General features: G+C 43.2%; 1 protein-coding gene across 1 annotated transcript in view; it reads left to right on the forward strand.

The window, feature by feature from the left end:
• TTLL1B (Tubulin tyrosine ligase-like 1B) overlaps positions 1 to 21,875 on the forward strand; it is a 586,529-nt gene that overhangs the window by 444,419 nt on the left and 120,235 nt on the right. The window contains exon 8 of the mRNA XM_080268174.1: positions 10,528 to 10,637. Within this exon, the coding sequence (XP_080124300.1) occupies positions 10,528 to 10,637 (110 nt within the window). The remainder of the gene's footprint in view (positions 1 to 10,527; positions 10,638 to 21,875) is intronic.

A 21,875-nucleotide genomic window follows, 5' to 3' on the forward strand; every position in this document is an offset into this window, starting at 1 on the left:
TCTAGCACTCTACAAAAGGTTTGGTGGCATTTTGGTACAGTGCAGTTGCCAGAATTTGAAATGGTTGGGAAACAAAGGTGTTTTTTTTTTTTTTTTTTTTTTTTGTCCGACTCTGGGCAAAGGCTGCAGGGCCTATTTCTCAGGGGCAGTGACCCATTCCGAGGCCCAGTAGTCCTCCTACACCTCCACATGTCACCACTTAGGCGCTAACACCCACCTTCCATATTGAATACATGCTAGGGATGTCTCATACAGGACTGGGGTATTGGTATTAGCGGGGGTGTTTTTATGACATGTCGGCGGGTCATCTGGTAGATCAGGAAAGTCTGCTTTTAGGAGATTCAAATCCTTAAACTGTTCCCTGCCCCAGTCGGGATTCGATCCTGGGTCCATTAGGACTGCAGGCCGCCTCTCTACTGATTCAGCCACCGCCTCCCCCAGTAACTGAACTTTGTTGGGGTGATGTGGTAGGTTAAAAGGTGAAAAGGAGAACTCAGGGCTTGCAGATGTAACACAGTTATTGAATTTCCATAAGCTCTTTTATTGATACTGTACGACATGAAAACAAGGAACAACAGAGATTAGGGGCAAATTTCACATGCTATTTGTGGCTATACTGAATTTTTTTGTGGTAGTTGCATGCATCCATGCATGTGTGTGTGTGTATGTGTGTGCACACACACACACACACACACACACACACACACACACACACACACACACACACACAATTTTCATCCATCCATCCATCCATCATCCAATCCTACATTGCCCCATGAGAAAAGTAGGAGGCCGGGGCTAGGCAAGTTGGTCCCGACATTTAAGATGAGAGTGACCAGCCTCACTCATCCCTGAGTGGCATTATGTGAGCAAAAAATCCTAGCCACCCCTTGGATATAAACCTTTGCCAGCTCAATCCGATTGGAGTGCCAGAATTACTCACTAAACCACCAGGCACCAAAATTTGGCTATATGGTTACCACCCAGTGTAGTAAATGGTTTCCTGGTGTACAGGAAACCATTTGGCTTGTCACTCAGTGTAGAGTCACCCACAGGCAGAAGGAAGAGGAAAGAATGAAGGAAAGAAAGGCAGAAGAGGGAGTGTAAAGTCACCCATAGGCAGAAGGACTGGGAAAGAATGAAGGAAAGAAAGACACAAGAGGATGGATGGATAGAAAGAAGGATGGAGAAAAGGAAAGGGCAGATACCCGTGAGCAGCACTACATTGAGTGAGTGGATAGTGAGTGCCCCCACCTACCACACAATTTAAATTTCAGAAAATGATTGAGAAGAGCAACAACATAATCATGGTAGGTGACTTCAATTGTAATGAGGTAAACTGGGAGGAATGGGACTCTGGAAGTATTTAAGATTCATGGAGCAGTATACTGTTAAATATAGCAGTGGATAATGTAATGACCCAATGGGTCAAAGAAGAGACAAGATTTAGAGGTGATGACTATCTATCTATCTATTGCCAGACGCCTCAATCCCGTTTGGGGTGGCCACAAACAAATCGCCTCCAAGTCGCCCTGTCCCCCGCCATTTCACTGCCCTGCTCCCAACTCACACCCCCCTCTCTCATATACCTCTCCACCCCATCCCTCCATCTCATCCTCGGCCTCCCCCTCCCTCTTCTCCCCTCCGCCTCACTCACATACACTCTCTTCGTCAGTCTTTCACCCTCCATCCTCTCCACATGGCCAAACCACCTCAGTGTGTTCCTTATAACGCTTCCTATCACATCCACATCCACACCACAACTCTATTTTTTTTCCTCATTCATCAGCCTGTCTCTCCATGTGACTCCATAGGCTCCTCTTAAATAACTCATTTCCACGCTTTCACTCTTGACTTGTGTCTTTCCAACAACGTCCAAGCTTCACTTCCATATGTTAGAGTTGGTATCACAATACTGTCATGTAGTAACTTTTTCACTTCCATGCTCACTTCCCAGTTTCTTATTACTGCTTTCAAGGAACCAGCAACCTTTCTTCCCTGCTGTACCCTTTCAAGCACTTCACCCTCCAAACCTCCATCCTTACTCATCACACTACCTAAGTACTTAAACGTACACACATTTTCCAATTCCTCACCATCCAACCTCACTGTACATTCACTGACTTCACCTCTCTCAAAGAGCATCACTTTACTCTTCCCGACATTCACCTTTAGATTCCATTTCTTACACACACTCCCAAACTCATCCACCAAGCCTTGCAGCTCCCCTTCGTCTTCACTCAACAACACAATATCATCTGCAAACAACAGTACAGGGAGTTTCAAAACACTATCCTCTCTCACCAGGGCCACTCCAACATCCACTACCCTACCTTTTACCTCTTTTATTACCCCATCCATGTTCAGATTGAACAACAATGGAGACATGACACATCCCTGTTTCAACCCAACCTTCAAAGAGAAAAATTCACTTAGTTCACCATCCACACGCACTACAGCCTTAGCACCATCATACGTACTCTTCACAGCATTCAACAACTTCCCATCTACTCCGTATATTCTTAATACTTTCCACAATCCTTGTCTATCCACCCTGCCATATGCTTTCTCCAAATCCATGAAAGCTGCATACAACTTCTTTCCCTTCTCTAGAAACTTTACCACTAAAGATCTAAGAATGAATATCTGATCTACACAACCTCATCCCTACCTAAAGCCTCCCTGTTCTTCTCCAACTAATTTCTCTGTTCTTTCTCTAACTCTGTCAATAAGTATCCTACCATACACTTTTCCCATTATACTAAGAAGACAAATGCCCTTATGATTACCACACACTTCTTTTTCCCCTTTTCCTTTGTACATGGAAATAATTATACCTGACTTCCAATCCTCCGGGACTCTATCTTCCTCCCAGGTCAATCTGCACCTTCTCAAAAGGGATAATGTCATCGTTTAACTTTAAGTGTGGGAGAACCTCCTGGCGTAAGCTTCTAGTGAAGCGAACTGCAACAGTCTTGGAAGGTGAAAAACAGAAACCATTATCATCAGCCCAACGACAAATAGTATATATGGACTTTTGCATGTGATGACTAATTTCGACTGCGTTGTAGCCAGACACACAAACTGCCAAATTATCAGCATACAGGGAGCCCAACACGGGGTGAGAAATCTGATCGAGAACACCATTGATAGCCGCAGCAAAACAGGTGATACTAAGAATGCTGCCTTGGGGAACACCCTCCTCTTGCCTATAAGGGCTGGATACAACATTTCCAACATGAACCTTAATGTAACGTTCTGACAAGAAGGAGCGGATAAAATGAAACATATTTCCCTCTATGCCATATCGAGACAGCTGAAGAAGAATACTAGTGTGCCTGGTTGTGTCATACGCCTTCTCGAGGTAAGAACACCCCAATAGTCTGACAATGGTTGGCAACGCTTTGCTGGATTTTATTTGAGAGAATCAGGAGGGGGTCTAATGTCAAATGGTTCTTCCAAATCCCAAACTGGTAAGGAAAAAGCAGCTTTTCTGATTCTAAGTACCACACTAACCTTGCATTAACTAGCTTTTCCATCATCTTACAAACACAGCTGGTCCATGCGATAGGCCTATAGGTGGTAGCCAAAAGGGGATTTTTGTTTGGCTTGCTGATGGGAATAATGAGGGAAACCCTCCAACTGGCAGGAAAAATGCCCGTTTCCTAAATTTTTTTAATGATCTTTAGGAGGAACTTCGTAGCTATAGCAGGCAAATTTGTGAGCACTGAATAGAGGATGTTGTCCTCACCTGGAGATGTAGAGGTAATCGATGACAAAACGTCTTCCAGTTCCCGAAGTGTGAACGGAGCATTATAGGCAGCACTGCAAGAAGATGGAGAAGGTAGAGGCATGTCAGGAATACCATTCCCTGATATTCGAGAGGACTTGGAGACATCAGCAATATGCCTCCCTAAGGTCTCCACAACCTCAGCAGGATCAGTGAGGAGGTTGCCACTTATTTTCAATGTCGGGTTGGGAGATGGGATAAATTTGCCTGAAAGCTTTCTAATTTTCCTCCATATAACCCTAGAGGGAGTCTTGGAATTAATGCCGTTAATATAAGATATCCAGGAGTCCCGCTTGGCCTTTCGAAAGTAGCGACGCTGCATTGCCATAGCACATTGGTAAATTTGGCGCATGGCAGCTGTGCCACTGGTCTTGTAACGCCGATAACATTTCCTCGTAATTTTCCTTAGTATGGCACAGATTTTATTCCACCAGGGGACCGCTGGTCGACGCGGTTTACCTTTCAACATAGGGATGGCCACACGGGCATTGCCCATAATCACAGCAACAAAATAATCATAGGCTTCCAAGTGACTAGAGAAGGACTCGAAAAGCCTAGCCAGTATTATACCGTTTTTATAATTCAACCAGTCAGCTTCCCGCTCCCTCCACCTAGGAGAGGAATGAGCAGGGGCATTTTTCACAGACATTAAATGGATTGGGTAATGATCGCTTCCATTCAGAAAAAGATTTACTGACCAATGAAAATCCATAAGGATGGAGGGAGAACACAAGCTCAAGTCAATAGCGGAGGAGGCTCCACTACACACAGTGTGGTAAGTTATCAAGCCATCATTGTAAAATGAGATATTATATAATTGGAGTATGTCATTTATAATTCTCCCACCAGCATCCAAAATTGTACCACCCCATAGTGGATTATGGGCGTTAAAGTCCCCAAGAAGGAGAAAGGGGGCAGGAAGCTGACAGATTTAGTCTTCAATGTCATGCTCACTGAAACCACCACCAGGTGGAAGATACAAGGAGCATACCGTGAGTGAATATTCCAATACAACTGTAACAGCAACAGCTTGGAGAGTCATCTGCAATTGAACAGAAGAGTGCTGCAAGGACCTATGAACAGTTATTGCTGCACCCCCATGTGCCCGATTTCCTGGCGGAGGGGGGGGACCCATGAAAGACATAATTCAGTCCAGGATTGTATACCTCAGAGCCCAACATGGTCTCCTGGAGACAAACGATACCTGGATCAGAGTCATGCATCAGAACTTTTAGTTGCTCAGACCTAGAGTGAAGACCCTTAAAATTCCATTGCAAGATGTCAGAATGGAAAATTACCTGCTAACGTCAGAAGCCCCAACCTTTCCGTTACGCGGTTAGGAAGATGAAGGCACATGTTTGGTATCAGGGTGCAATGACAGACGACAGCTCATCAGAGACTTGTCAACATCAGATTTGGTGACTGGAAACTTAGAAGTTTCAGATGAAACAGACACGGGTTTTTGTCACCTCGGGAGGGGGCAGACAGCTATATCAGACGCTACAGGGGGGTCAGAGACAGAAGGTAAAGGAGAGACATCCATCGAACAGTTGTCAGGTGAACAGTCCTTATCAAGATTTGAGAACTTATTGGATAGTGGAATACCACCAGTATCCATAGGGGAAGAAGAGTTTTGGGATCTCTTAGAACGCAGAGGACAAGTGAAGTCATTGTCAGCCTTTGCATTCATTGAATGAGAGTGCTCCTTCACAGAGGGAGCAACTGCACTCTGCTTTCTGATTGCCTTTGAAGGACAAGGTGACAACGACATTGCTCTAGAGTGCTTCCCCACAGAGGGAGCAACCGCACTCCGCTTACTGACGGCCTTTGAATTACGGGGAGACAATGAGATTGCTCGAGAGTAGTCCCGCACAGAGGGAGCAACCGCACTCTACTTACTGACGGCCTTTGAAGTGCGAGGTAACAATGACTGGGCAGAGGACGACCGAGAAAAGGAGGGGCCCTTACCAGAGACAACACCAGTACCACGAAGGGCTTGGGATGAATGCAAATCTGAAGAAGTTGAAAGACCAACAGAAGGCCTGTCGCCAGAAGCTGGAAGAGGCTTAGCGAGTGACTGAGGGACATTCTGCTTAGTGCTGCTAATAGTAGTGTGAGAAAGTTGAGAGGACTGTCATCAGAACGATGGGATTGAAACCCTTGGATGATACTTGAAAATTTGGAGCTAGGGTGTTTGTGGGCCGTCAACAACCGATGCCGAGCACTTCCAAAGCTAATATGCTCATTATCTGTGAGCGCAATGATTTCCTGCTCGAACTGGTACCGCAGGCACGTTTTTGAATTCGGAGAGTGACCACCACTACAATGCTTGCAGAACTTAGAGTTAGAGCATAATTCAGGGTCGTGACTGGCAGAACAAATGAAGCATAATTTCTGACTTTTGCAGGAGTCCTTCACATGACCATATTTGAAACAGTTATAGCACTGTGTTGGCCTACGGCGAAACTTCTTGACATGAAATCTCAGGTGTCTGATTTTGATGTAGTCTGGCAGATGAGGTGATGAAAATGTCAGACAAATAGCGGAATTTGAGCCCTTCAGCTTCTTTACTTCAATAACATTCGCAGGACAACAACGCAGTATCTCTTCATCCTTAAAATCACAAACATCACTGCTGTAAATGACTCCTTTAGCAGTGTTGAAGGTCTTATGTGGGGAGACAGACTGAAGAACTGAGTCAGGAGATGGAGTAAATTTAGACAAAAGGGCAGCCTGTGTCATTCCCCGCTTTGACTGTCAAATTTCTCCCATACCTCTTAAAATTCCCCTCAGGGATATTCCCTATTTTCCTCTCGAGGCATTCAGATCCTTTGATAAAATTGCTGAGTCCATCCTTATATGTGGCGACATACCAGTATGGCTTAGGAACGTCCCTAGGAATGTCTGAAATGCCATCGTCATCCTCAAAAGGCTTAGGTATGAAGTCAAAGTCACTGTCAGACAGATTCGCTGCACTGAAAAGTTTACCCTTGCATCTAAGTAATGCAATACCTTCATCTAAAGTTCGTAGAGCAGCCAATGCAGAAGCGCTCTCATAAAAGGTAACATAAGCATCAAATGAGGCTCCATCCTCGCACAAAATAAACTTTAACCTGCTCATGACACCAAAAGGCCTCATGGCAGCATAAAGAGTATCGTATGCGATAGCTTCCTGGATTACAGCACAAAAAAGTACCCTTAAATGCAGGTTTTCGCTGGCATGGGACTCAAAAGTCTGGCCATCCTCCACATGAGCACCAAATTCGGGGGGAGTGGATTCCACAATAAAAGAAAAGAAACCTTCATTCCCCCACCCCTCCACCCACCATGGAGCCCAACAAGGGGAGGTCAGATGCCAGGGAAAAGACCACTGGCAACCTCAGAGGTAGTGGGAGGGTATACGCAGGTAACCACTGGGGGACCCGGACGAGGACGACCCCAGGACGATAGGAGCCACCAGGCCCCCCAGTGCCCACTTGACCCTAGCCAACGCATGACCAGCCGATTGACCTAGTCGGGCCCAACCAGGCCACCCGTCTAGCCAGAATAAGGGACCAAAGAGGTGTATTGCTAGCTGCAGGGTGCATCATGCAGCATCACTCAACCCCCAGGACTCCCGTCTCCCAACATTACGGGACGCCACGCATGGCAAACACGTTGGGAGGCGACTGTCACGCCTTAGATGGCAAGTGGGCAGGGACTAACATCACCAGCAGGCCTCCTCCACCAGTGATGTGGGGGGTGCTTGGTCCACGAGACCGACAAATGCCGAACCCTACAAAGGTAGGCATGCATCCAAAGTAGGTGGCACTGCCAGCCACGCTTCAAGCCCCGCCACCATGTCAAGGTGGCCTCCCTCAGCGGAGTACAGAGAAAGGCTGGAAAAGCTTTCTGCCTACCGCTGAAGTGTGGAAGAAAGAGGGGCGACATGATTGCAGTGTTCAGGGCCATGATAGGGGTAGAAATAATTGACACAGAAGATATGTTTTTATGGGAGGGGAGAGTAACATGAGGACATGGAATGAAACTCAAAAAACCAAGTTGCTTGAAGGATATTAAGAAATATAGTTTTCCATATAGATACACTGACCTGTGGAACAGCCTGGACAAAGAAATCGTCCAGTCTAAAAACTCATATGAGTTCAAAGCAAAATTTGACTTATTGAGAAACAGAGACAGGACCCCATGAGCACAGCTCATTCCCTGTATATCACAACTAGGTAATACACACACACACACACACACACACACACACACACACACACACACACACACACACACACACACACACAACCAGTGACTAGAAATGTTCTGGTGATAAAAGATATAAAAGTGGAGGTACAGGAAGTATACAAATTATTGGAAACCCAAGATGTAAGGAAAGCCCCAGGACCTGATGGAATTTCTAATTTGGTACTGAAGGAATGCAGAGAACAACTGGCAGATGAAATTCACAGTTTAATCATGTGTTCTCTGGAAGAGGGGAAAGTGCCAAAAGAATGGAAGAGGGCAAATGTAGTACCAATTTATAAGGGAGGAAACAGGGAAGAACCCCTGAATTAAAGACCAGTGTCTCTAACCAGCATGGTTGCAAAATTGTGCGAGAGAATCCTGAAAGACAGATGGATAAACTATCTAGAAGAGATGAATATTTTGGCCAAATGTCAGTTTGGATTCAGAAGTGGAAGGTCATGTGTTTCTAACTTGTTGAGCTTTTACTCAAGAGCGATTGACGTGGTACAGGCGAGAGATGGTTGGGTGGATTGTGTGTACTTAGACTTAGAGAAGGCCTTTGACAAGGTACCTCATAAGAGACTAATGTGGAAACTAGAATATATAGGAGGACTGAAGGGGAAACTCCTGGAATCAATGAGAGACTTTTTGAGGGACAGACAAATGAGGACAGTAATAAAGGATAGGATGTCTGGATGGAGGGAAGTAACAAGTGGAGTCCCACAGGGCTCGGTGTTGGCGCCAGTAATGTTCCTGATTTACGTAAATGATATGGTAGATGGAGTGAACAGTTATGCAAGTCTGTTTGCTGATGATGTAAAGATCTTGAGGAAGGTAGAGGTTGAGGAGGATTGTAAAATGCTGCAGGAGGATCTGGATAGGATACATGATTGGAGCCGGATGTGGGAAATGAAATTTAATGTAAAGAAATGTAAACTATTGGAAATGGGTAAAAGTACCAGGAGGCCATCACTGAATTATTTGTTGGGTAATGAATTAATCACTAAAATGAGAGAAGAGAAAGACTTGGGAGTGCTGGTCCAAGATAGTTTGTCACCTGAAAAGCACATTAGTAAGATAGTTAGAGAGACTTATAAACTCCTGACTAACATAAGAGTAGCATTTCATTATATGGATGAGGAGATGATGAAAAAATTGATAGTGGCCATGATCCGCCCCAGGTTAGAATATGCAGCCGTAGTGTGGTCCCCACACAAAAAGAAAGATATAAACAAGATTGAGAGAATACAAAGAACAGCAACCAAGATGGTTCCCAGTCTGGCAGATCTGTCATACAGAGAGAGGCTGGAAAAGCTGGATTTGCCTTCCTTAGAGGAAAGGAGAAAGAGGGGAGACATGATTGCAGTGTTCAGAACCATGGTGGGAGTAGATAAAATTGACCGAGAAGATCTGTTTTTATGGGATAAGAGAGCAATGGGATAAGAGAGCAACAAGAGGACACGGAATGAAATTGAAAAAGTCAAGCCGCTTGAAGGATATCAAGAAACATAGCTTTCCTTACAGAAGTATAGATTTATGGAATAGCCTTGACAAAGAGATCATCCAGTCTAAAAACTTAAATGAGTTTAAAGCTAAATTTGACTTACTAAGAAACAGCGATGGGAACCCACGAGCATAGCATATTTCGTGTGTATCTCAATTAGGTATATTGGGTAAATACATAAGTATTTGGAATGACTTAGACGAAAAGGTGGTGCAAGAGAAAAACATTCATGTGTGTAAAAGTAAGCTAGATAAATGTGGATATGGAAACAGGACAACACGAGCATCGCTCAATTCCTGTATACTACAAATAGGTAAATACACACACACACACACACACACACACACACACACACACACACACACACACACACACACACAGGTAACCATTTCTTTTCAACTTTAAAATTGTCTTGATTAATACAGGTACTTTTCATTTGTTGTTGGTGGGAGTACCAATCATCCACATACTCAATGTAGTGTTGCCTTCAGGTGATTCTACAGTGAGTTACAAGCCAGATCCTTTGACTCAGGAAATCATTTACTATGCTGGGTGGCAATTAAATATCTAGATGAAACCTGGTGGTCTTGTGGTTAAAGGCACTCCAGCTGGATGGAGCCTGTAATGGTTTGTCTGTCAGGTGGTTGAGGTTTACTGATCGCATAATGCTGCTCAGGGATGAGTGAGGCTGGGCACCTTTACTTTAAATATTAGGAATTATAAGTGCCCTAGCCCAGGGCCCCATGGCCCCTACACCACTGATGGAGCAAAAAAAGATTTAGCTGGGTGGATGGAATATTTTCACGATGATGGACACATTACCTGATTTTGGCTACTGTTAAGTATTTTATTCATGAGAGGGCAAACCCTGGCTGGCAGGGGATTAAGATTTTAAGCAGAATGGCTAAGAAAGGATGATGGGGAAAGTTGGTGTACAATAAACATCACATCTGATACCTGTTGGCACATATAATACATTATTTTTACTATTCGGTCACAGGTCAATGCATCCCCATCCATGACTTCAACTACAGCCAATGACCGCATCATGAAGTACAAACTGGTGGATGATATAATCAGCATTGTGCTGCCTCCTGATGGCGTGCCCAAGTAAGTTTCATACCTGCTGTCTTCACAGATACAGCTGATGCTTGCCCTAACTCATAAACTGTGATATTCATCAAGAGCTGTTCTCAGGAAAACTGTGACACACATCTTAGAAGAAGGGCTGAAAACTTACTTTAAAACTGTTTCTGTACTCATTACAATAGAATTAGAGTGGTTTTAACTGGGAAATTTGTATATCCATGTTTTAGCTTGTCCTTTTTGATCTCATACCCGTAAAGCTGGTCATTGATTTTCTTTTTTCTAACTGTGAGACATAGCAGTAAAACTACAGCACATGTCAGAAGTTTTTTACTCTCTTTTCTGACAAGGGGTAGACCGAGGATGAGGTGGAGAGATGGAGTTCAGAGGTATATGAGGGAGGGGGGGGTGAGTTGGGGGGAGGGTAGTCAAATGGTGGGTGACAGAGCGACTTGGAGGCGTTTTGTCTGCGGCCACCCTTTGCGGGATTAGGGCATTGGCCTATAGATAGATAGATACATACATACATACATAGTAGTCTAAGAACAAATATTAAATTTAATTTTTTTTTTTTTTTAATGCAAGAAAGAAGGAACCAAAGGCCAAGAGCTCGCAAACCATTCCTTTCAAGAAAAAACAAAAACAATGCAAAATGGAGCCAGATTCAAGATATGTTCATTTCGAGATGCCTGGACACACAGCGTTTGAAAGACTGGAGATCATAGGAAGTAGGAAATACAGACAGAGAGAGACAGTTCCAGAGTTGACAAGTTGCATAAATGAAGGCCTGGGAGTAACGGTTAATTCTTGCATTAGAGAGTTGGACAGAAAAGGGATGAGAGTTTGTTGCTAGACGGATGCTACGCACCTGTCGTAGAGGTGAAGGGATGCAAACAGACAGGTTAGAGGAACAGTGACCATTGAAATAGTGACAGACAAGAGATAAAGATGCAACAGTATGGTGAAGTGAGGGAGCCAGTAAGAGGAGGAGAGTTGACAAGATGAAAAGCCTTTGACTCCACCCTATTGAGAAGAGCTGTATGTGGGGAGCCTCTCCACACACGAGAGTTGTACTCTAAACAGGGGCGAATAAAACCCATGTAAAAAATTAACAACTGTGCAGGGGTAAAGAGGGTACAGAGTCGGCTTAGCACACCTTATCTCTTGGAATCAGATTTTACAAGAGATACAATGTAATTTTTCCAAGATAAGTCCCGAGTGAATGAAACCCCAAGCATGTTCAAAGATGATGCAGGACTGAGCTGGATATTATAAAACCTTAGAGGGTACTCCTGTGGAAGATTTTGTCGGGTTGATAGGTGTAAAAACTGAGTTTTTGATGCATTAAAAACAACAAGATTATTTTTACTCCAGTCAGAGACACGAGCCAAGTCAGACATTACGTGTGCCATAGCCTCATCCCTTGTTTGTTGGAGTAGCTGCTGAGATGGACGTTGCGGGAACCGAATGGAAAGGTGAAGGGTGGAATCATCAGTGTATGTGTGGACAGGGTTAGATGTACAGCTTAGGTCACTGATGAATAAAAGGAAGAAAGTTGGTGTTAGGACAGAGCCCTGAGGAACACCACTGTTGATAGATCTAGAAGAATGATGGCTGTCTATAACAGCAGCTATAGAACAAACAGAAAGGAAGCTATTGATGAAGGCACAGATAGAAGGATAGAAACTGTAAGAGGGCAGTTTGGAAATTAAAGATTTATGCCAGACTCGATCGAAAGGCTTTGAGATGTCAAGTGCAATGGCAAAGCTTTCGCCAAAGTTCTGAAAGGAGGATGACCAGGAGTCTGAATGGTAGGTGAGAGGCCAGTGGCGCATCACTGATGGAACCCATATTGACAATCAGAAAGGTGTGATAGGAAAGATGCTTTAAAATTCTTCGGTTAAGAATTGACTAAAACTTTTGAAACACAAGATGTTAAAGCAATTGGACGATAGTTAGAGGGTTGGGAACGGTCACCCTTCTTTGGGACTGGCTGAATGAGAGCAAACTTCCAGCAAGAAGGAAAGGTACAAGCTGATAGACAAAGACGAAAGAGTTTATCTAGGCAGGATGTAAGCAGTGAAGCACAGTTCTTGAGGACAACAGGAGAGACTCAATCAGGCCCATATGCCTTGTTAGTACTGAGGCCAGTGATGGCAGAAAATACATCATCTGAAGAAATTTTAATGTCAGCCATGAGGAAGTCTGAGGGGGAAAGTGATCGAAGAACAGCCCTGGAATAGTCTAAGGTGGAATTGGAGGAGAAAGTTTGAATGAAGAGATCTGCTTTGTCAGTAGAAGAAATAGCTACAGAGCCATCAAAATAGAAAAGAGGAGGGAAGGATGATGAGGTAAAGTTGTTAGAAAGGTTTTTTGCAAGGGGCCAGAAGGAGTGGGAAGAATTCGAGGTGGAGAGTTGAGAGCACTTAGTACGGATTAAATTATTTTTAGCAAAGCGAAGAACAGACTTAGCACGATTCCGGGCAGAAACGTAAACAAGATGTGATTCAAGGGTGGGTTGGTGCTGATATCGTTTATAGGCCCTCTCCTTGTTGCAGACAGCATTAGAACAAGCGTGATTAACCAAGGCTTTCTTGCATTAGTCAAAGGATATGAGAAAGGAATGTATGCTTCCATGCCCGAGAGAATAACCTCCGTAATGCGTAAGGCATAGTACACACTACACTTTCTATTCAAAATTTAACAAAAATGGCATCTCTTCATCAAGCCTCGGAGTCCCCAGGGGGGGGGACCATAAATGCCCCCACCATCCGCCCCTCTCCCGATGACGACTTGAGGTGCCTGGAACCACTGTCTGACTCTCTTCTTCTTCATTTCTGCAACATTCGCGGCCTTTCCTCTAACTTTCGCTCTGTTGAGCACCACCTCTCCTCCTCTAAACCTCACCTTCTTTTTCTAACGGAGACTCAGCTGTCTGAGGCAACTGACAGAAACCCTTTTCTATATCCTCCTACTTTCTCTATACTCATTTCAAAGCCAAAGGTGACTGTTGTGTATATATACGTAATGACTTATCTTGCTCTCGTGTTCCTGAACTCGATTCTTCTGAATTCTCTACATTCTGGCGTCGGCTTTCCTGTCATTCTCTGACTAAATATATCTGTGCTGTTTACTTATCCCCTAATTCTACTGACTATCAAAAATTCTTCGACTATCTTACTTCTACTATGGAACACATTCTATCCATTTCTCCTTTCTCTGAAATCTCCATTCTAGGAGATTTCCATGTTCACCACCACCTTTGGCTCTCCTCTCCTTTCACGGATCCACCTGGTGAACAAGCCTACATCTTTTCTATCCTTAATGACCTAGAGCAGCTTGTACAGCACCCTACCCGTATCCCTGACCGCCTTGGAGAGAGCTCCAACATACTTGACCTCTTCCTCACAACTAATCCTTCTGCTTACTCTGTTAATCTTTTCTCTCCATTGGGCTCCTCCGATCACAACCTTATTACCTTAACCTGTCCTATCACTCCGGTACGGCCTGTGGACCCTCCAGGGAAACGTCGTCTGTGGCATTTTGGAGCCGCGGACTGGGAGGCCCTCAGGCAGTACTTCTTTGATTTTCCTTGGAATGATTATTGCTTCCATGGTCGGGAGCCATCTGAGTGTGCCTTGCGCATTACGGAGGTTATTCTTTCGGGCATGGAAGCATACATTCCTTTCTCATATCCTTTGACTAACGCAAGAAAGCCTTGGTTTAATCACACTTGTTCTAATGCTGTCCGCAACAAGAAGAGGGCCTACAAAAGGTACCGGAGCCAACCCACCCCTGAATCACATCATCTTTACGTTTCTGCCCAGAATCGTGCTAAGTCTGTTCTTCGCTCTACTAAAAATAATTTCATCCATACTAAATGCTCTCAACTCTCCAACTCGAATTCTTCCCCCTCCTTCTGGAACCTTGCCAAAAATCTTTCTAACAACTTTACCTCATCATCCTTCCCTCCTCTTTTCTACTCTGATGGTTCTGTAGCTATTTCTTCTACTGATAAAGCAGATCTCTTCGCACAGACTTTCTCCTCCAATTCCACCTTAGACGATTCCGGTGCTGTTCCTCCATCACTTCCCCCCTCTGACTTCCTCATGGCTGTCATTAAAATTTCTTCAGTTGATGTATTTTCTGCCATCACTGGCCTCAGTACTAATAAGGCATATGGGCCAGATGGGGTCCCTCCTGTTGTTCTCAAGAACTGTGCTTCTGTGCTTACACCCTGCCTAGGCAAACTCTTTCGCCTTTGTCAGTCAACTTGTACCTTTCCTTCTTGCTGGAAGTTTGCTCTCATTCAGCCAGTCCCAAAGAAGGGTGACCACTCCCAACCCTCCAACTATTGTCCAATTGCTTTAACGACCTGTATTTCAAAAGTTTTCGGGTCAATTCTCAAGAGAAAAATTTTAAGGCATATTTCCCATCACAACCTTCTTTCCGATCGTCAGTATGGGTTCCATCAGGGACGCTCCACTGGCGATCTTCTCACCTACCTTTCAGACTCCTGGTCATTCTCCTTTCGGGACTTTGGCGAAAGCTTTGCCATTGCACTTGACATCTCAAAGGCTTTCGATCGAGTCTGGCATAAATCTTTAATTTCCAAACTGCCCTCCTACGGTTTCTATCCTTCTATCTGTGCCTTCATCGCTAGCTTCCTTTCTGGTCGTTCTATAGCCGCTGTTGTAGACGGCCATCGTTCTTCTCCTAGATCTATCAACAGTGGTGTTCCTCAGGGCTCTGTCCTATCACCAACTCTCTTCTTTTTATTCATCAATGATCTTCTAAGCTGTACATCTAACCCTATCCACTCATACGCTGATGACTCCACCCTTCACCTTTCCATTCGGTTCCCGCAACGTCCATCTCAACAGTTACTTCAACAAACAATGGATGAGGCTATGGCACACCTAATGTCTGACTTGGCTCATATCTCTGACTGGGGTAAAAATAATATGGTTGTTTTTAATGAATCTAAGACTCAGTTCTTACACCTGTCAACCCTACAAAATCTTCCACAGGTATACCCACTAATTTTTAATAATATTCAGCTTAATCCTGCATCATCCTTGAACATGCTTGGGGTTTCATTTACTCGGGACTTATCTTGGAAAAATCATATTACATCTCTTGTAAAATCTGCTTCCAAGAGATTGGGTGTGCTAAGCCGACTCCACTCTTTCTTTACCCCTGCACAATTGTTGACTCTATACAGGGGTTTTATCCGCCCCTGTGTGGAGTACAACTCTCATGTGTGGGGAGGCTCCCCACATACAGCTCTTCTCAATAGGGTGGAGTCAAAGGCTTTTTGTCTCATTAACTCTCCTCCTCTTACTGACTCCCTTCAACCTCTGTCTCTTCGCCACACTGTTGCATCTTTATCTCTTTTCTATCGCTACTTTAAGGGTCACTGCTCCTCTGAACTGTCTGCTTGCATTCCTCCACCTCTATGACGGGCGCGTAGCACCCGTCTGGCAGCAAACTCTCATCCCTTTTCTGTCCAACTCTCTAATGCAAGAGGTAACCATTACTCCCAGTCTTTCATTTATGCAACAGGTCAGCTCTGGAACTGTCTCCCTCTGTCTGTATTTCCTGCTGCCTTTGATCTCCAGTCTTTCAAACGCAGTGTGTCCAGGCATCTCAAAATGATCGGATCTTGAATTTGGCTCTCTATTGTATTTTGTTTTTCTCTTGGAGGGAACTGTCACTGCTTGCTCATGGCCTTTGGTTCCTTCTTCCTCGCACTAAAAAAAAAAAAAAAAAAAAAAAAAAAAAAAAAGATGGCTCCCGGCCATGGAAGCAATAATCATTCCAGGGAAACTCAAAGAGGTACAGCCTGAGGGCCTCCCAATCACCAGCTCCAAAGTGCCATAGACGACATTTCTTTGGAGGGTCCACAGGCCATACCTAAGCAATAGGACAGGTTAAGGCAATAAGGCTGTGATCGGAGGAGCCCAACGGAGAGGAAAGATTAACAGTTTAAGCAGAAGGATTAGTTGTAAGGAAGAGGTCAAGTATGTTGGAGCTCTCTCCAAGGCGGTCAGGGATATGGGTAGGGTGCTGTACAAGCTGCTCTAAGTCATTAAGGATAGAAAAGGTGTAGGCTTGTTCACCAGGTGGATCAGTGAAAAGAGAGGAAAGCCAAAGATGGTGGTGAACATGGAAATCTCCTAGAATGGAGATTTCAGAGAAAGGAGAAATGGATAGAATGTGTTCCATCGTAGAAGTAAGATATTTGAAGAATTTTTGATAGTCAGTAGAATTAGGGGGTAAGTAAACAGCACAGATATATTTAGTCAGAGAATGATAAGAAAGCCAAAGCCAGAGAATAGAGACTTAAGAAGAATCAAGTTCAGGAACATGAGAGCAAGATAAATCATTGCGTACATATACACAACATCCAACTTTGGCTTTGAAATGAATATAGAGAAAGTGGGAGGAAACAGAAAAGGGTTTGCTGTCAGTTGCCTCAGACAGCTGAGTCTCTGTCAAGAAGAGAAGATGAGGTTTAGAGGAGTAGAAGTGGTGTTCGACAGAAAGTTGGAGGAAAGGCCGTGAATGTTGCAGATATGAAGTGAGTCAGACAGTGGTTCCAGGCATCTCTCTGAGTCGTCACCGGGAGAGGGACTGATGGTGGGGGAATTTATCGTCCCCCCTACCCCCTGGGGACTCTGAGGCCTGATTTTCTGGTGCCATTTTACTTTTAATTTTGAAAAGGAAGTGTAGTGTGTACCATGCATGTAGTCTGCTGTTGACAGTTAGAGAAACTTGTATTAGAGAACATGCTGGCCTACTCTCTGTGTTAATGAGACACTGAAAAAGTTCAGCAAAAGGGGATGGTCAGGAACTAGTCCCGTGGGCTGATGAAACAGGAGCTCCAGCTCTCCCTGTCATCAGCTTTCCATCCACCTTGGGAGTACTGCCCTGCTCGACTGGTGCTACAGTCTACTCCTGGTAATAGGAGTCCCTTAGAAAAAATAGAGTATAAATAATACAGTACTTTAAGTCACCCATAATTATCTCCTTATATCCTAGCTAGTCCCTCCAATTTGGCCAAACCATAAAGGTTACTTAGCTAGATAGAGTCGGAATAACAGATGACAATGGGCTAGTGGTCTTGGTTAGGTTTGTGAGGGTTAATCCGAGCATCCTGGTGCAATTATTTACAACATGCAGCTTGAACAAGCTTAAGGCACAGAACTGAGCAATGACATATCTCCTTTCCCTCATAGGATTCAGAGATGCCAAACAGTATTTAATTATAATTACTTAAATAAAATGAATTCAATCCTGAAATTTACAAGGAAAATCCAGCTTAACAAGTTAATTTTAGTTTTAAATAAAACTAAATCCAAATATTCACTTTATCTATACAAGATATGTTAGACCTTCCTCTGTTTTCCATGTCACCACACCACTCAGGTACAGTTAGGTACAGTGGAAAATTCCTAAGTATTTATATATGAATTTACTATACAGTTATCCATAAAGGTTAAATGCAGTAGCATTTAATTTATTAATAATAAGAATTATTAACCAGAAACTAGAGCTAAATCTCTGGGTTAAAAATACACTTGAATTAGTAATAAACACTCTCTGGTATTCTCTTCTGCTTTCAACAGGGATAACTATTAAAATGAAGAAAGAAGCACAAATACCACTAACACAGGATACCTTCCTCTGGGGAAAAATAGTTTCCATAGTTTTGGGGCCACGCGAAAAATGACACGCTGTATCATGTACTGTGACCTCTAGCCAGAAGATCTCTCCACAAGTGTTGAGAACCCTGTGCTGCAGCACTTCTAGGTTGCGCATCTAGATCCAATTTTTCTCCATGATTCACAGTCTCAGGGGTTGCCGTTAACTCGAGGGGCACCAATTTATCAATGGTTTTTATGTTGATATGTCCCCTACATTTAATTTTTGCAAGTCTCTGCATCCCCTCCAAATGTGGATGAGTGGAGATAACTTTAACTAATGGCCACTGGGATCTTGGTTGGTCTGTTTTTACCAAGACCACATCTCCTATGTTTACGATTGACTTGTTACTGGCAGCTTGAGCCCGTAAAACCTTTCTCTTGGGCTCAAAACATTAATCTTCGTCCCAATGCCTATTCCAGATGTTCAATACATTTTTCAAACGTTGATATCCGTCATGCAGATGTTACCTTAGTTCATTATTCTCTCATGGGATCATCTACTTCCTCCTCGTTATCAACACAAGGCACCGGATGGAGCTTTCTGCCATACAACATATGAGCATATGTCAAGGCCTCATTTGATATGCTAGTATTATCTAGATAGGTTAAAGGCCTATCATTAATTCTAGCCTCAGTTCAGTTATTTCTGTTCTCAGGTCTTCTCTTGTGATCTTAGTTCCTAAGGCAGTTCTTCACAATGCCAATCATTCGTTCAGTGAATCCATTTTGCTGTGGTGTTCTAGGAGCTATGAACTGCCAGGTACAATTTCGGATTCCCAGCATCGACATAACCTTTGGGTCACTCGTTATGTTTAAAATTATAGGTGATACTCCAATGAAATTTGTTCTGTTGTCACTTATTAATTTACTAGGACAAGGCCTTCTATTTGCAAATCTTCTGAATACATTCAGGAATGTCTCTGAACTTAAATCTTCTGCCATTTCTAGATGGACAGCCCTAGTGTAGGTGCAATTAAACAAACATATGTGCACCTTATGGGGAGTTCCCTCACCCACAACAATCATAGCCCGTGTAATCAGCTCCAGTTACTTTAAAGGTCCGACTTACATATACCCTATCCTTTGGTAAAGCAGGTGGTCCTAGATAGTCATATGGTCGTTGTTCATACCTTCTACATTTTTTTTTTTTTTTTTTTTTTTTAATGTGTCTGACTCTGGGCCAAGGCTTCAGGGCCTATTTCTTGGGGGCACTGGCCTATCCCAAGGCCCAGTAGTCCTCCTACACCTCCACATGTCACCACTTTGGTGCTAACACCCACTGTCCATACTGAATACATGCTAGAACTGTCTCATACAGGACTGGTGTATTGGTATTAGCTGGGGTATTTTTATGACATGTCGGCAGGTCTTCTGGTACCATAGATCAGGAAAGTCCGTGTTTATGAAATTCAAATCCTTAAACTGTTCCCTGCCCCACCCAGGATTCGAGCCTGGGTCCATTAGGGCTGCAGGTAGCCTCTCTACCGATTCAGCCACCGCCTCCCCCCATTGCAACTCTTCAGATATTTCTTTACGACCTGTCTACCCTTAGGAATCCAATACCTTTCTCAAACTCAGGCAAAAGTCTGTGGCACATCTCCATGAAGAGCAAACTCATGGGCCTCCTTAACAATTAATTGTACAAAATAATCATTCTTGGATGAAAATACAGGGTGTCTAGCTTGGAGAGACAAATTAGCCTTTACAGTACTATTCTACCACAGCATCTGATTAGAGCCTTTCCATCCAAGAATAATTCTAGATCTCTTATCAGCTTATTACAGCTGCTTGTGTCTTGGCTTAAAAGGTCAACAATCTCTCCATAATATTTCTTTTGCAGCTTTATCACCTAATATTCCATGGGATCAAACTCTTCAAACCCCACTTTCTTAATTAAAAATTTTACAACTAATTTAGTAGTGTTAAGGAGTTGTCTTAGTGATGAAAATCTACTGGTATCTATCACATCTGGCTCAGGTACTACAGGATCCACGTTTACAACACTAACCTCGGCAATATTATACTGTTTCTGCTCAGGCCACACTTTAGTAAGTAACCATTTAGGACCCTTGAACCACAAGTCATCTTTAATCAATCTCTTCAATGTCAAGCCTCTTGACAGCAGATCAGCTGGGTTTTGTTGGAGGATACATACATGAATTTAAATATGGAAGACAGCCCATTTATGGTCTTCACTCTATTCCAGACGAAAGGAATTTTACTGTCTTCCTTTCCTCTCAAGTAAGAGACAGATCTCACTGTCAGTCCATATATAAATATCCTCAAACTGAGTGTTAAGAGTAGTGCTTAAATACCTGGCCAGTTTAGTTCCTACTTCTATGGAAGCCAATTCTATTTGAGGTAGGGTTCTTCCTTTAATTGATGCAACTCTGGCTTTAGACATAATAATTCTACTATCATCTGTTGCACAGTAAGCTACTGTCCCATATGCCTTTTGAGATGCATCACAAAATATATGCTAATGTGTCTGCTCATTACTGTTTATCTGTCTGGGAATACAAATGCTTGATGATTTTTCAAATTCCTCTCTAATCTGTTCCCATTGTTCAACATACTTCTCACCTAATTCAGTGCCCATTCCAACTTTTCTCTCTAAGCCTTTTGCACTAAACCTATACCTCTAATAACTATGGGGCTGACCAATCCTAATGGATCAAATAACATGGAGACCTGACTTAACAAGGACCTCTTGATGAGAGTAACATCAGGGAACTTAATTGGTTTTAGACTTATTTCATCAGCCCTTGTATCCCAGTTAAGATCCAACACTTTTGAGTTTTGAGAATGTCAATATTAGGATAGTTCTCTTGTATTCTATTCCTTAAAAGTGGTGAATATGTATTCCAGCTCTGTAATGGTAAATTTGTCTTCTCATATTTGGAATTGGCTACATCATAAGCCATCTATGGTTACACCTCTGTGTGAGCAAAACCTTGTAAGTTATCCATATAGAAGGCCTGCCCTATTTCTGGGCATTTGACATTTTCAAAATGATTCTTCAAAGTGTTGCATAGTAGGGAAGGACTAGCTTATGAGTCAAAGAGCACCGATCAGAAACAGTAAGTTTTCAAAGGACTATCCTCATTTTGAGGGTCTTGAGGCCAGAGGAATTTTGTAAACTTCCTGTCCATTTCTCTCAACCTTATTCTGAGACAAGCCTTATTAATGTGTGTTGTATAAGCATAAGGTTTCTCCATAAATCATAGTAACATGTTCCTCAACTTCTCTGTTAGTGTAGGTCAAAAGTACAGACAGTAGTTCAAGCTTGCTAATCCTTTGGATGCTTTACTTGTACAGTACAGTAAAAAACTATCCTTATGGGAGTTGTTACTGAATCCTTGCTTGCAGCATGGTGTGGTAAATAATGTCCATCTTTATGATTAACATGGAATTCTGTCTCTTCTATAAATTTATTCTTCAACTGATCCTTTATATTATTATCATATACTGTTGTCTCTCAACTTTCTTTAAAAAGAATTTAATTGAGCCTTAGCTGCCTGGTAATTTGTTGGTAACTCCGAATGGTTTAGCC

The sequence above is a fragment of the Coenobita brevimanus genome, chromosome 26 (genome assembly GCF_032717465.1).
Source record: "Coenobita brevimanus isolate Jiangsu-jjx chromosome 26, ASM3271746v2, whole genome shotgun sequence".
In the NCBI taxonomy this organism is placed as follows: Eukaryota; Metazoa; Arthropoda; class Malacostraca; order Decapoda; family Coenobitidae; genus Coenobita; species Coenobita brevimanus.